General features: G+C 48.3%; 1 protein-coding gene across 2 annotated transcripts in view; it reads left to right on the forward strand.

Moving 5' to 3' along the window:
* ZDHHC14 (zDHHC palmitoyltransferase 14) overlaps positions 1–11,605 on the forward strand; it is a 225,979-nt gene extending 214,374 nt beyond the window's left edge. Inside the window, exon 9 of one of the 2 annotated variants that reach the window (XM_090280023.1) lies at positions 10,352–11,605. In XM_090280023.1, coding sequence (XP_090136149.1) covers positions 10,352–10,750 — 399 coding nt within the window. In that variant the 3' untranslated portion in view covers positions 10,751–11,605. The remainder of the gene's footprint in view (positions 1–10,351) is intronic. The other variant, XM_090280025.1, reaches the window with a different exon arrangement.
* The last annotated feature ends 1,401 nt before the right edge of the window (positions 11,606–13,006 follow it).

The following is a 13,006-nucleotide window of genomic DNA, read 5'->3' on the forward strand; positions in this document are numbered from 1 at the left end:
TCTTCTTAACCCTCTACCAAAAGTCTCCCTGGTGGGAAGGTCTTAGGGAGAGGAATGGCATGAAGGTGCCTCCCAGGGCTGAAGAAGTCACACCACATGGGCCTTCCATACAGAGGCACAATTACTTTGCCATGGTCAGTCACAGAACCAGGCCGCGGACCTGAGTGTGTAACCTCTTCATAACCCAACCTGCAGCTTGACCAGATACATGTCTATGAAGCATCTTCAGTTCCCGCTCTGTTACAAATGACAGTGTTAATCAACGACAAATTACTTAACTCCTTTTCTCTCTATTTGCTCTCTGAAGCCCAGACCACTTGACAGCACTTCAGACGAGTCTAGCCTAAGTGCCAAAGTTTTGTCCCCAGGTTTCGGAAACATAACAGTGTCCAAGCGATTTATTGACCTGGGCCAAGGGTGATCTCTACTATTAAACTGTTCAGAGTTCATTCAGTCTCTTGGGTCTGAAAGTTATCATTTTTCATCAAGTTGGGACATTTTGGGCCATATGTCTTCTATTGTTTTTCCTGCTTCCTTTCATGCTCTCTCCTCCTGGGACTCCAGGTACTCATGTTAGACCATTTGATATCACCCTGGAGGATAGTTCCTTGAGGTTCTGTGCATTTTTCTTCAGACTTTATCTCTTAGTTTTTCAAATTGGATTATTTCTTTGGTTCTCTCTTCATGTTCAATGATTCTTTATTCTGCCATCTTCAATCTAATATTCAGCTCATCTAGAAAAATTGTCATTATGGTATTATGCTTTTTTATTCTAGAATTTTCATTTGGTTCTTTTTATTTCTCTGCTGAGTTGTACTTCTCTGCTGAGATTTCCTTTCCATTTATTCAAGAGACTATATTTTCCTATAATTATTTGAACATAATTACAACATTGTTTAAGGTCTTTACCTACTAAGTATATCTTGGCTGTTGTGGGTATGGTGTCTGTTGACCAATTCTTTTTTGACTCCGGATCACGTTTTCCTGTCTCTTTGAATGTCTATTGATGTGGCATTGAATACTGCCTATTTTGAACAGTATATTGTAGAGATTCTGGATTTTGTTATCTTCTTCTGAAGAGTGTTGATTTTTTTAAGTATATTTTATTGATTATGTTGTTACAGTAGTTCCAATTTTTCCCCCTTTGCTCCCCTCTGCTCCGTCCTTCCCTCCAGCAATCCCACCCCCCTTAGTTCATGTCCATAGGTCGTGCATATAAGTTCTTTCGCTTCACTCTTTCTATATTATTCTTAACTTCCCCTTATTTTGTACCAATCAATTATGCTTATTAGTCCCTGCACCATTTCACCATTTCTCCCCCTTCCCCTCCCAGCTGATAACCCTCCAAATGATCCCCATACCTATGATTCTGTTCCTGTTCTGGTTTGCTTAGGTGGATTTTGTTTTTATTTCTTAGATTCAGTTGTTGATAGTTGTGAGTTTGTTGTCATTTTAGTGTTCATAGTTTTGATCTTCTTTTTCTTAAGTAAGTGCCTTTGACATTTCATATAACAATGGCTTGGTGATGATGAACTCCTTTAGCTTTACCTTGTCTGGGAAGCACTTCATCTGCCCTTCCATTCTAAATGATAGCCTTGCTGGATAGAGTAATCCTGGTTGCAGGTTGCCTTTCATCACCTTGAATACTGCCTGCCAGTCCCTTCCTGCCTGCAAAGTGTCCTCTGAGAAATCAGCTGATAGTCCTGTAGGCAACTCTCCACCTCTCTCTTGCTGTCCCCAGGACTCTCTATTTATCTTTCACCTTTAGCATCTCAATCATGATGCATCCTGTTGTGGTCCCCTCTGGGTCTAGCTCACCCGGGACCCTCTGTGCTTCCCAGACCTGTATGTCCATCTCCTTCACAAAATTTGGGATGTTTTCCTCATTTTCAATTCTTGCTTCCTCATTCTGCACTGGCTGACTGTTTTTTTCTTCCTTATGTTCCAAACCATTGATTTGAACCCCGGTTTCCTTCCCTTCACCATTGGTCTTGTGTGGGTTTTCCTTCATTTCACTTAGCATAGCCTTCACTTCTCTTATGTGTTTGCCATATTCAAGCATATTTGTCAAACCTGTGAGCATCTTTATCACCAGTGTTTTGAATTCTTCATCTGTTAGGTTGTCTATCTCCTCTTCTGTGAGGTTGGCTATCTCCTCATCGCTTAGTTCTCCCACTGGAACCTTGATCTGTTCTGCCTTTGGGGCCATACTTCTCTGTCTCTTTATCTTGAGAGGCTCCTGTATTTGTTTGCCTCTGTGTCTTAGGTAGAGCTGTCGCTCCTGTTATGTTGTAAGGGGCAGAGCCTTAGGGATTCATCAGTAGAGGGCGACCCATTTCACCACATTGTGGCTCTGTATGTCGGGGAGGGGTCCGAGAGGGAACAGTACCGCTTGCTCAGCATTCACCCCTTTTCCAGGCACCTCTCCCACTTCTGCATCCAACGGGCGCCCCTCTAGCTGCTGCCCTGGCCATTGTTCCCAGAGTGGGTGGGTCTGCGGATGTTCTAGGACCACAGGGGCCCTTTAAACAAGCGGACTCTGCTGAGAGACCTGCAGTTTCTGCCTCCGCCCCAACCCCCACTGGTCTGCACAGTCAGAAGCAATGAGGCTTGATTTTCCACGGTGCTGGGAGCATGAGCTGCTAGGTCCAGAGAGGAGTTGGAAATGCTCCCCTGGTGTCCCTCCTGACTTTTAAAATGTGTGACTGTGCTTTCTGCTGGCCTGCCGCTGCTGCTGCCACCACACCGCGTCCTCTCCGCCCCTCCTACCTGTCCGGATGAGTATTTCTTCTTTATGTCTTTGTTTGTTGGACTTCCATGCAGTTTAATTTTCTGGAACTTCTGGCTGTCTCTAGTTTTGAGGTAGTTGTGTTCCTTCTTAGCTGTGGAGGGAGACGCAAAGTGTCTGTCTACGCCTCCATCTTGGCCGGAAGTCCAAGAATGTTGATTCTTATTTTAGCAGGGAGTTCAGTTACTGGCTAATCAACTTGAACTTTCAAGGGTCTCACTCAAGGGCCAGATTTTTGCTCCGAGGGCACAGCTTTCCTAAAGACCTCACGGGATGTCAGGGTTGTTAACAAGCATTGGCGTGTTAGCAAGGTCAGTGTCCCCCAGCACCCCCCTTTTCAACCTCCAGTGTCTCTGTTCCTCTCTCAGCCCCCCCACAGCTGCTAGCCTGGCAGCCTTTGCAGGGAGAGAGACTCGCCCTGCACATACACACCATCGCCCTCAGCTACGTACATCTGGTCCCCCTCTCTGTACAGCATCCCCTTATTCAATGCCCCGCCTTCTGATCCAACTGCTCAGCTTCCTCACACTCTGACCTCTGCGTTCTCCCCTCAGCAGAACTGCTGTGCTCTGCTCGGCCTCGAGCCCACACCAGCGATTTCCAAACCGGTGTGTCGGGCGCCCTGGTCTGCCGCAGGAGGCACAACGTGGTTCTGCCAGGATGTGTAAAATGGAGCTGCAATATTTAGTCAAGGGCACTTTTTTCCCTTAGGTTGTCAAATTTAAAAAATGACACCAGCCAACACTATAGCCGTCCACTGTGAATGAATCAAAATTATACTTATTGTTATTGTCAAATCGGCAAAAAGTATAATATATATATCTTGGTGCGCTGCAGAATTTTAGTAATTAGTTTGTGTGCCTTGAGTTGAAAAAGGCTGAATGTCGCTGGCCTCCATCATAGTTGGCAAAGTTTCCCCGAGGAAAGGGCTGGCTGACTGTGGGGCTCCCCTGGGAGTGTCCCTTATCTCAGGGATCGCAAGTTCCCATTGTCTGTTGTACATTCCTGGAAACAGTGTGTCTCACTATTTGGGGCAGTTTTATATACTCCCTGTATACAGAGGGAGTTCTGGTCCGGTGTCGGTCATGCATCATCCATTGGGACAGAAGCCTGTCTCCAAGGGACCCATTGCAGCCGGCATTGCCACATGCCCGGACACACGTATTTGTTACCCACTCTTCCAGTAACAGATATGGAATTAACCTTGGGACGTGATGACTGTGGCCAGAGCTTTCCTTGAAGGAGAAACATTTGGAGACATTTAGATTTAGCACCAGACTTGGCCATGTGCATTTGCAGAGGAAGGAAATCAACAAATTATTTTAAGACCAAAATCCAGATCAGAAAGGTACTTCCTGAATGATAGGAAAAGTGCTTCTGGGGAAATACGTGTTCTTTTAGAAAGTAGAGGTGAAGGCTTGAGGTCCTAGAAAACAATGCTATGGCGGGACAGAAAAACTAGGTAAGTCTTGATAGCTGCCCCGAGCATCCAGGTCCCCACTGAGGTATTATTTATTATCTCAGATACAGGAAAATGCACTGTTAACTCCCCATCGCACATACTTTGGGGCCGGGGGTAGTTTCCCAGTGCCTAAGCGATCTTCCCTCCCCTGAAATACCCAAGGAAGACAGTGGGACAGAAGTAACGTGTAAAGCATTCAAACGAGGTGTGTAAGAATGCGTCGGCTTTGTCCTCTGAACACCTGTGAGATTCTGAGGGGCCGCGCGGGAGTGGAGTGCCAGACAACCTCAGTGTCCCCTGAGCCTCATATTTTCCTTTTCCTCTCATGGGGCTTTTATTATGACCTAATGCTGAAGTGTTGGGCATGTGTATGCAGTGGTGGCATCATTCATGGCCCCATTTTTAGTGTCACTCATTTGATTGTCTAATAATTTAAGTTTACGGATGGCACCAGGGTCACAGTTTATGTCGAAATCTGGCACTTGTAGCTTTAAAGTTTCTTTGGGGTCACATGCTAAACACACAGTACATAGCTGTTGGAATTTCTTTTGTTTCTTTCTTTTTAAAATTTTTTTAAGAAAATCATTTCCAATCTTTCCTTATCCTAATTTTTAAATCCCTCTTAATCCAATATCAAAGCAAGATTAAACCTAGCGGTTGCATGATTTATTAAACTAGTACACCAGAAGAACTCTCCATGCATAATCTGAAAAATCAAATACAGTGATCCCTCACTTATGGCGGGTATTACGTTCTAGATCCCCCGCCATAGGTAAAAATCCGCGAAGTAGGAACCTCACATTTATTTTAGTATTTACTGTACAGTACCGCAAAATCCCGTGGTATAGCGAAAAATCCACAATAAATAATTAAGTATAATATTTTAAAAATCCCGTGATACAGTGAGGCCACAATAAGTGAACCATGATATAGAGAGGGACTACTGTTAAGTAGAAAAAAATCACTTAAGCAACTTAAATGACAATGTGAAATAGGAGAATAAAAAGGAAGCTCTCCCCCAAACTACACTGTAGGCAGATTTTAGACGTTTGTGGTGTTTTCATAACTCTAAGTGAGCATTCCTGAGACCCCGGAACGCAGCTTCATAAATGGGCAGAAATAAGCAATGCCCAGCATCTATACTTTGACAGAATTGGAGCAAACGAAATAAATACGTTCATTCTTAATTTGTAGCAAGACCACGTAGAAAACTCCACGCTCTGCTTTCCGCAGCGTTTACTCTGTATCCGAGGGTCATTTCAGACACGAAATCAGCCAGGGTAAAATGCAACGTAGTCACTCCAACTGAAGCAGTTCTATTTGAAAATCTACAAAAACAAAAGCAAATTATCTCTGGAGTGTCTTTAAATTGGAACATTAAGTGATGATAATGCCTGTGACATTCGAACATCTGAAGCCGTAAATGTCTTGGCACGTTAAATGCCAGCGCTTCCCGCAGGCCATGAATCCGCAGCTACCGCGGTGGCTTTCTGCAGCCCCAGCCGCTTAGTTTACGCCCCCGCCGACAGAAGGGTCCTCTCTGGGCACTCTCCCAGGGGACCAGGTTTCTATTCTGTTTGTATTCAGCATGTGGATGACTTTGACCCCCCAAAATGGCAATTTCGTGTGGTCCAACCCTATATTTGATAAACAGGAATTTGTAAAGGGTTGTTTTTGGAATGAAAACATGAGTGTCTCGATTTCTCGTTCATAGTAATGAATTGTCATTATCCAATCTCCTGGGGCTTGTTTTTGTTTTTTTCAGGTTCTGTAACTGGTTAGATAGATTCTGGGATATAAACCTGCCAAGTTGGGAGAGAGACCAGTGAGCTGTGGTGTCTCCCTCTACTGGATGGAGATAAGAGTGCTCATAGGAAAAGCCAGGAAGCCGGTGGGGCACGGTAAAAAGGTCCAGGTGAGAGGAGAGCGAGCTGAGAAGGAAGAGAGGAAGACAAAGAAGAGAGGAGGGAAATCGACGAAAGGAAAAGATGGAGGGGAAAGAAGAGAAGAGAATCGGTGGGACCAAAGAGAAAGTGATCGAGTAGAAAAATTAACAAGAAATGGCCACTAAGAGGTAGAAGCCGAGGTGAAAGGGAGGGCTGTAAGAACACCTTCTCATGGTCGTCTCCACAGGAACCCTGAGACACTGGCCATTTTCTCCCTTCAAGTTCTCCAGTGGGATTTGCAGCATGAAGGCTTGTCAACCCATCCTCCTGGGCACCTCGGCAGTGGGCAACATGAAGAGCTCTGACTTTTGTTTTTTTTAATCAAATATCCCCTCACCATTGAGTTTCTTCCAAAAAGGAGATGTTCAAAACATGCAAAGTTAATGTTATGAGAATTATAAATGCCACAGGATAGAGTCGTTGCCCTGCCTTTGGTTGGGATCTAATGGAATCCATCAGGTCCCATTCTGGTGGCTGGTTGGTCATGAGCCAATAGGAGCTTTGTGTGGACAATATCCTGTAGGAGAAAGCCTGGCCCCTGGGTGCCCCAAATGGGAGTGGTCTTCTGAACAGAAATGAGTTCATGGAATACAAGCAGGATTTAGACACTACGCTCACTGATAGGTGTTTTTAATGAGATGCTTTAGGCTGAATTTTTTTTCACATTTTTAATTTTTAAGTTTTACCCCTGGTAAACCAGAGAGCATTTTTAACAGGGTCCTGGCCCTGGGGCTGAGCACGGATTTGCGACTTTTCACAAGTCCTCAGTTTGGCCACGGGAAACGCCCATAGGAGTGTGCAGGGGAGGGGCCTGAGGCAGGCGATTTGGAACCTAATTTAAGAAAAAGTGAACACTATGCAAAACAAAACAATATGCAAGGAAGGAGGCCTTGGAAGGGGGTGGTACAAGCAAGCAGCCCTGAATTTCAGCCTCCGCGCTTCAGAGTAAAGCCCATTGCAAGTCAACGCAGTGACGTTTTAGCGTCAAGTCTCAGCAGGCTCCGCAAACTCCACGTGACTATCCTGAGGAACTGAGCTCTCTAAGTGACTCAACACACTGCTGCCTGCAGCCTTTATTCCAGAAGGTTCTGACAGGTGCCCAGGGCCTGAGAGGAGTGGTCAGGAAAAGGAAAAGGGCAAGTGACCAAGAGGGAGGGAGGGAGGAAGTGAAAATAGGAGGGGCACCCCCCCCACCGTCTCCCCGCATCCTTGGGCCTCCTGACTTTGACGGTCCCCTCCAGCTTTGACCTCTAACCTATTCCCTTGTGAGTCTTTGAGAGCCAGTCCCTAAAACAGAATTGGTCAGTTAGTTTTCAGTTAAAAAGAAAAGGCTTTCTTTGGGTCAACAGAGACCAGCAGATGTGGTTTACGATCTCATCTGCCCCAGAGCTGGGGGTGTCCACATGTGGACAGAGGTTTTAGGATGAACAAGGGCTCCAGAAGGAAAGGTTGCCAGCAGAGTTCCATCATCCAGGAAGGGACGTGCGCTCCACGGTGGCATCTCAGCCCCGGGGGGAGGCTGTTCTGAGCTGCAGGAAACAAAGGCAGTCCAGCAGCTCTGTCAGTAAGGAGACTAAATGGTGTTTTTATAAAATGTTCTGTACAAAACACAGTCTATCCAAGGCCCGGAGACAGTGCCCAGAAGATGTTTAATCAGGAAAGTCGTCTGGTCCGCCTCCGCCCTGTCAAGACTGAGCCGATGTGCAGAACCGGATGACAGTGTTGGACAGCCAGCCAGACCAGCGCTGACCAGAGCCGTCTGCAGCCTGACAGCTGGGCTGCTCAGCAGCCCCCAGCACCAGGGGTCCCTTCCCTGAGCTGAAATCCTGCAAGAGCAGAGAAGGCAACTCAGTCGCCCTTTGGAAAAGAACTTCTGTGACGAAAATGATTGGGGCGGGGGGCCGAGGAGGGGTGGCTGGGAAACTGTCTACATTAAGTGGTCGTTAAGGCCTAAGAGCCCCTTTCAAGCACCTCTTACAGTTGGCTTCATGGCGTCCGAGGAGCCCGCCACTCACCCCCGGCCCTTTCCTGCCCTTTCCCAGCTTCTCCGTGTTTTTGAGCTCCCCTCGGCCTTGAGGGACAATCCTAGGAAAGCCAGGATCTTCCCTGAGGCTTGCTTTTCTTTTAAAACCCCATTAGGAGTTTGCTCTTGGCTGGAACCAAGGTCTGTGAACTTCTAAAACCTGTCAGTTGCTTAGACTGTGGTTCCTCTACCTTCTCACGGAGGCTTGGGGGCGAGTGGGGGATGGACTGTCACCGCCTGTGATTTTAGAAAGAAGCCCGTTCAGCTGAGAATGACATGCACTGGAGCAGAGGAGTAAAAGCCTAAGGAATTGCAACCTCGGGAACCTGGGGAGCTCTCTTCCCTGAGGCTGCATTTTGCTGGGCAGGGCGGCTTCCAGGCCTGGAGGGGGGTCAGTGGGGCAGCTCAGGGCGCGCCTCTGGGTGGGAGGAGGGTAAGCACATCCATCACAAAGCGAACAGTGACTCCAGAGTTCCGAAAAAGAGATGGAGGGGTAATAAGACAAATAATATTTATTAAGCACCTACTATGTGTCCAATGTGTAATGAAAAGAGGTTTGCAGGCAAGCAATCCCAGCCCCAAACCCGTGTCCCTCCCTTCATTTTATCTGTAAGGTCCCCGTCTGCACCTCAGGGTCTTTGTTTGTAAAAAGGGGAAACACAGTTGTTCTAAGAACTTCTGAAGACATGGGGTAGGTCCTAGCTTATTGCAGGAGCGTAAAGGCACGGTGTGCTCACCTACTATCCACACCAGTAGGAGAAGCTGACAAGTCACTGCACAGAGTCAAGTGCAAGACCGTGAGCGAAGCCTCTCCTAGCTGTTCTGCAGCTTGCCCGTAGCTCAAGGCAAGGGTTTCTGAAGGAATCAGAGACCCACACTCCTGTGGCCAGTGAGTCAAGGGAAAGAAGCAACATGAGATATAATACGATGTTAAAACACTTAGTAGAAAAGGAAGTATCTTGTAAAATGTTGGCATGCTCTTTCGCAGGTTAAGAAACACCACAGTAGGTCAGTTAGTGGTTCTTGAACATGAAGACCATTCAGCAAGGGGGCGTCCTGGGGCTTTATGAACAGTATGATCAGGCTGCAGGCGCTTCTCTTGCTCCAGTGTCTGTCTTTCTTTTTCTTCCTTTTTTTCTTTTTTGGTGGTAAAATATACATAATATAAAACTTACTACTTTAATACGAAGTGTACAATTGAGTGGCATTATGGTCATTCACATTGCTATGCAATCATCACTACCCTCATCTGCAGAACTTTTCCTCTTGCAAAACTGAAATGCCAAACCTTAAATAACAGCGTCCTGTGACCCGTCCTCTTAGGCCCTGGCAAACAGCATTCCCCTTTCTGTGCCTATGAAGTCGATGACTCTGGGGACCTCACAGGGGCGGGAGCATAGGGCCTCTGTCCTTTGGCAACTGGTTTGTCCCAGCACGTGTCCTCGGGGCTCATCTGTGCTGAAGCCTGTGCGAGAAGGCCCTTCCTTTTCCCAGCTCGGTGCTATTCCATCTTGTTTATTCACTCTCCGGCCAATGACACTTGAGTTCCTTCCACCTTTCAGCGATTGTGAATAATGCTGCTATGAACGGGGGCACAGGCCCCTGTATTTGTAAAACAATGTAGTAAAAGTGGTTTCCAGCCAACAGAAAACAGCCAATCAGACTGCAGCAGGTGGTGAAGCCTGTGGCTCTGTCGATGGGATTGTTTCTGTATATTTATTTTACATTTTTTTAATGATATGTATTGAGATGACATTGGGTAATAAAATGATATGGGTCTCAAGTGTATGACACATCGGTGGGGTTGTCTGGAAATGAGGACCCGTTAGTGAACCAGGGCCAGGAGCATCGTAGCCTGAGGCTGCCTCTCACTGCCTGGGCTCCTGCGGGGGACTGGGGGCTTGAGCGCTTTCTGAGGTGCCGGGTGCTGGGATTGATTGCATGCCGGGTGTCTCCAAATGAAGCTGGGCCACTGTGCATGCTCTCTGCCCTCGGCTGACTGAGGTGTCACTAACAAGTCTCTCTCTCTCTCTCTCTCTCTAATCCCGCCCGCCCCTTGCCGGGATGCTGCCTGCCCTCCCTACCCCGCACCATCTCGTCTGGGCTTCCCTTTGCCGGCTCTCTGCTCTCAGTGCGACCAAGACCAGTGCATTCAGAGCACCAAATTCGTTTTACAGGCCGCGGCCACGCCCCTGCTGCAGAGCGAGCCCAGCCTCGCCAGCGACGAGCTGCACCTGCCCGGGAAGCCGGGCCTGGGCACGCCCTGCACCAGCTTGACGCTCGGGCAGCCCACGCCGCCGTCCTCCATGCCTAACCTCGCCGTCGAGGCCGGGCTCACAGACATACTGCCCCTGAAGGACGAGCACGTGGGCCACCAGTTCCTGACTCCGGAGGAGGCGCCCTCGCCGCCCCGGCTGCTGGCCAGCAGCCCCCTGGCCCACAGCCGCACCATGCACGTGCTGGGCCTGGCCAGCCAGGACTCTCTGCACGAGGACTCGGTGCGGGGCCTGGTGAAGCTCAGCTCCGTGTGACCGCGGCGCGCGGCCGGCCAGGGGCTGCCCCCCCCAGCAACTCTCCCATGACTCCGTGCCGCGCTGGCAAGGCCGACCCCAGGGCCTGGCCGCGAGGACCACGTGGAGAGTAAATGGGTCCCCTGCCGATGGCAGAGGCAGTGGGACCCAAATGCTTACAGCTCGCTGTCGTTGGAATTTTTTTCTCAAACGGACGGCTTTGATCACAATGGAAACAGAGAAAGAGCATTTGGAATGTGAAAGGCGGGCATGGGGACAAAGGAGCCTGGGGTGTCTCTGCCATCAAAGGCTGGGGGAAAGGACAGTGCCCAAATGTCACGCTGGCTGCTTGCTGCTCGTGTGACAGGCACACGGAAGGTTTATGAGGCTTGTGGCCGGACTGACATTGCACTTATGTGTTATGCTACTAATATTTGAAATAGACATGCCATTCCATTTGTTAATTTAAAAAAAAAAAGTACCTAAAAGGAAAAAAAAAAAGACCAGATGTGGATTTGCATGCCACGCTGTTCTGTTTACAGTGGTGTTGGTATTCAAAAGGAAGTGCTGCTTTCTTTTATTTTTTTCTTTCTTTATAATTTTGTGGGTTTTCCTGCGCTGTTTTATGGGAAGACGGTGCCAGCAACCGGGACTCTCGGACAGGGCCATCCCGGGCCAGGTTATTGGGCTTCGCTACATCTGGGTCGGAGGTGCCAGGGCTGCAGAGCGCTGCTGGGCTTCCATCCGGTCAAGCATCAGTTAACCTTCTGTTCAGTAGCTGCCCGAGGTGGTGGGTTGTACTGCCCCCGCCGCGGTCTTCACCTCCGTGTGTGACCACACTTCTGTGGACAGCCAATAAAGTGACGTCCTCTGTTACTGGAGGTCTGTGTGCAGTTGTCCTTAGCAGCCTGAACGGCAACAAAGGCATCGGGTTGACCGCAGAGAGTTTGTTCTTACTGAGGTGTCCCGAGCAAGGAACACCCCCCAAACAGCGCAACTTCAAACCGTTCCGTGGTGGGTGGGTGGGGGACTGTTTCTTAGGTAAGAGAGCTTCTTTCCATCGATTCTGTCTTTTCTTTCGCCATCTCTTTTTGTCACCGTTTTAGTGGCGTTTGCTGCACAGCCACAGATTGTCCTAAGGCAATTCACCTGTGACATGGAGAGGCAAGCGGATACCTGGGGACAAGGGGTGCCATGGGGCCATCTTCTCTGCTCGGCCTCGTGCTCATGTAGCCCCGACGCTGACAGGGTGACCTGCTACCCTAGTGAAGATATTTGAAAAAAAAGAGAAACCGACTTAAAGTCTGGGCTGAGGTCATGTAGATTGTCATTCCTCCCTAGACACTCGGGAGAACAGAATTAAGGAAAGTGCCACTCCATTCATGGCCATTTATCATCTAGAAGGGAACTGGCTTTGTACTTAGGGAATAAAGTCACTGTAGAGGCAGCTGCAGGGACTCCAGAGACGTCCGCCCTTGCTCCTCTCCAGATGATAAATCCAACGGCCAAATCTATGCAAGTTGGAAGCCATACCAGCTGCTACAACCATAGGAGAGACAAGGTGCATTGGTCGGGGACACAAAAAGCCCCAAATGATCAGCATTTATGGCAAAAGGCTGTTACATCTGAGAAAGAGCTGCCATTTTTATATAAAAGAAAAAGAACAAAAAGCACAATTTCTAGTCTTTTTTTTTTGGAATAAAGCCAATTCTTTATAGGTCAAAAAGAAAAAAGATTTGTGCTAAAAATAACCACAGCATTCTAAGCCACGGTATCTCTGAACCGTCTCTATGTTTCATATCGTATATATGAAAAGAAAATGTGAGAGGTAAATTATGTGTAGCCATTATTTACTTTCTGGAATTTAGACTAAGGGGGTAGAATCCCCCGCCCCCTGTAAAAGACCCCTCACAGTTACCAAGGCACACAGGGATTCTTCTTGCACACGCTGTCCGAGACCAAATCACGACAGCCCCCCAGCCCGCCTTCCACACTCCCCATCCCTCTCTGCTCCTCCCCCCCTTCCCTCTCCCTGCTCCCCAGAGACCGGGCTGAGCGCTGACCCCAGCGGGGAGAGGGGATGGCTCGTCCTCACTCTGGGGTCTGTGTCGCCCTGTTCATTCCCAGCTTCTCTACCTGGAACCCAAAGACGCGGTGTTAGGAGTCTTTCCAGCCCCAACGTTCTCTAATTCAGTGTTTGCTGATTTCCAGTCACCAGCCCTTGTTCCCACCTCCTTATGAAAACACCCGAGAAGCAGGAGCCATTATTCCTTCGTC

Source organism: Furipterus horrens, unplaced genomic scaffold (genome assembly GCF_987537825.1).
Source record: "Furipterus horrens unplaced genomic scaffold, mFurHor1.1.pri manual_scaffold_6, whole genome shotgun sequence".
Classification (NCBI taxonomy): domain Eukaryota; kingdom Metazoa; phylum Chordata; class Mammalia; order Chiroptera; family Furipteridae; genus Furipterus; species Furipterus horrens.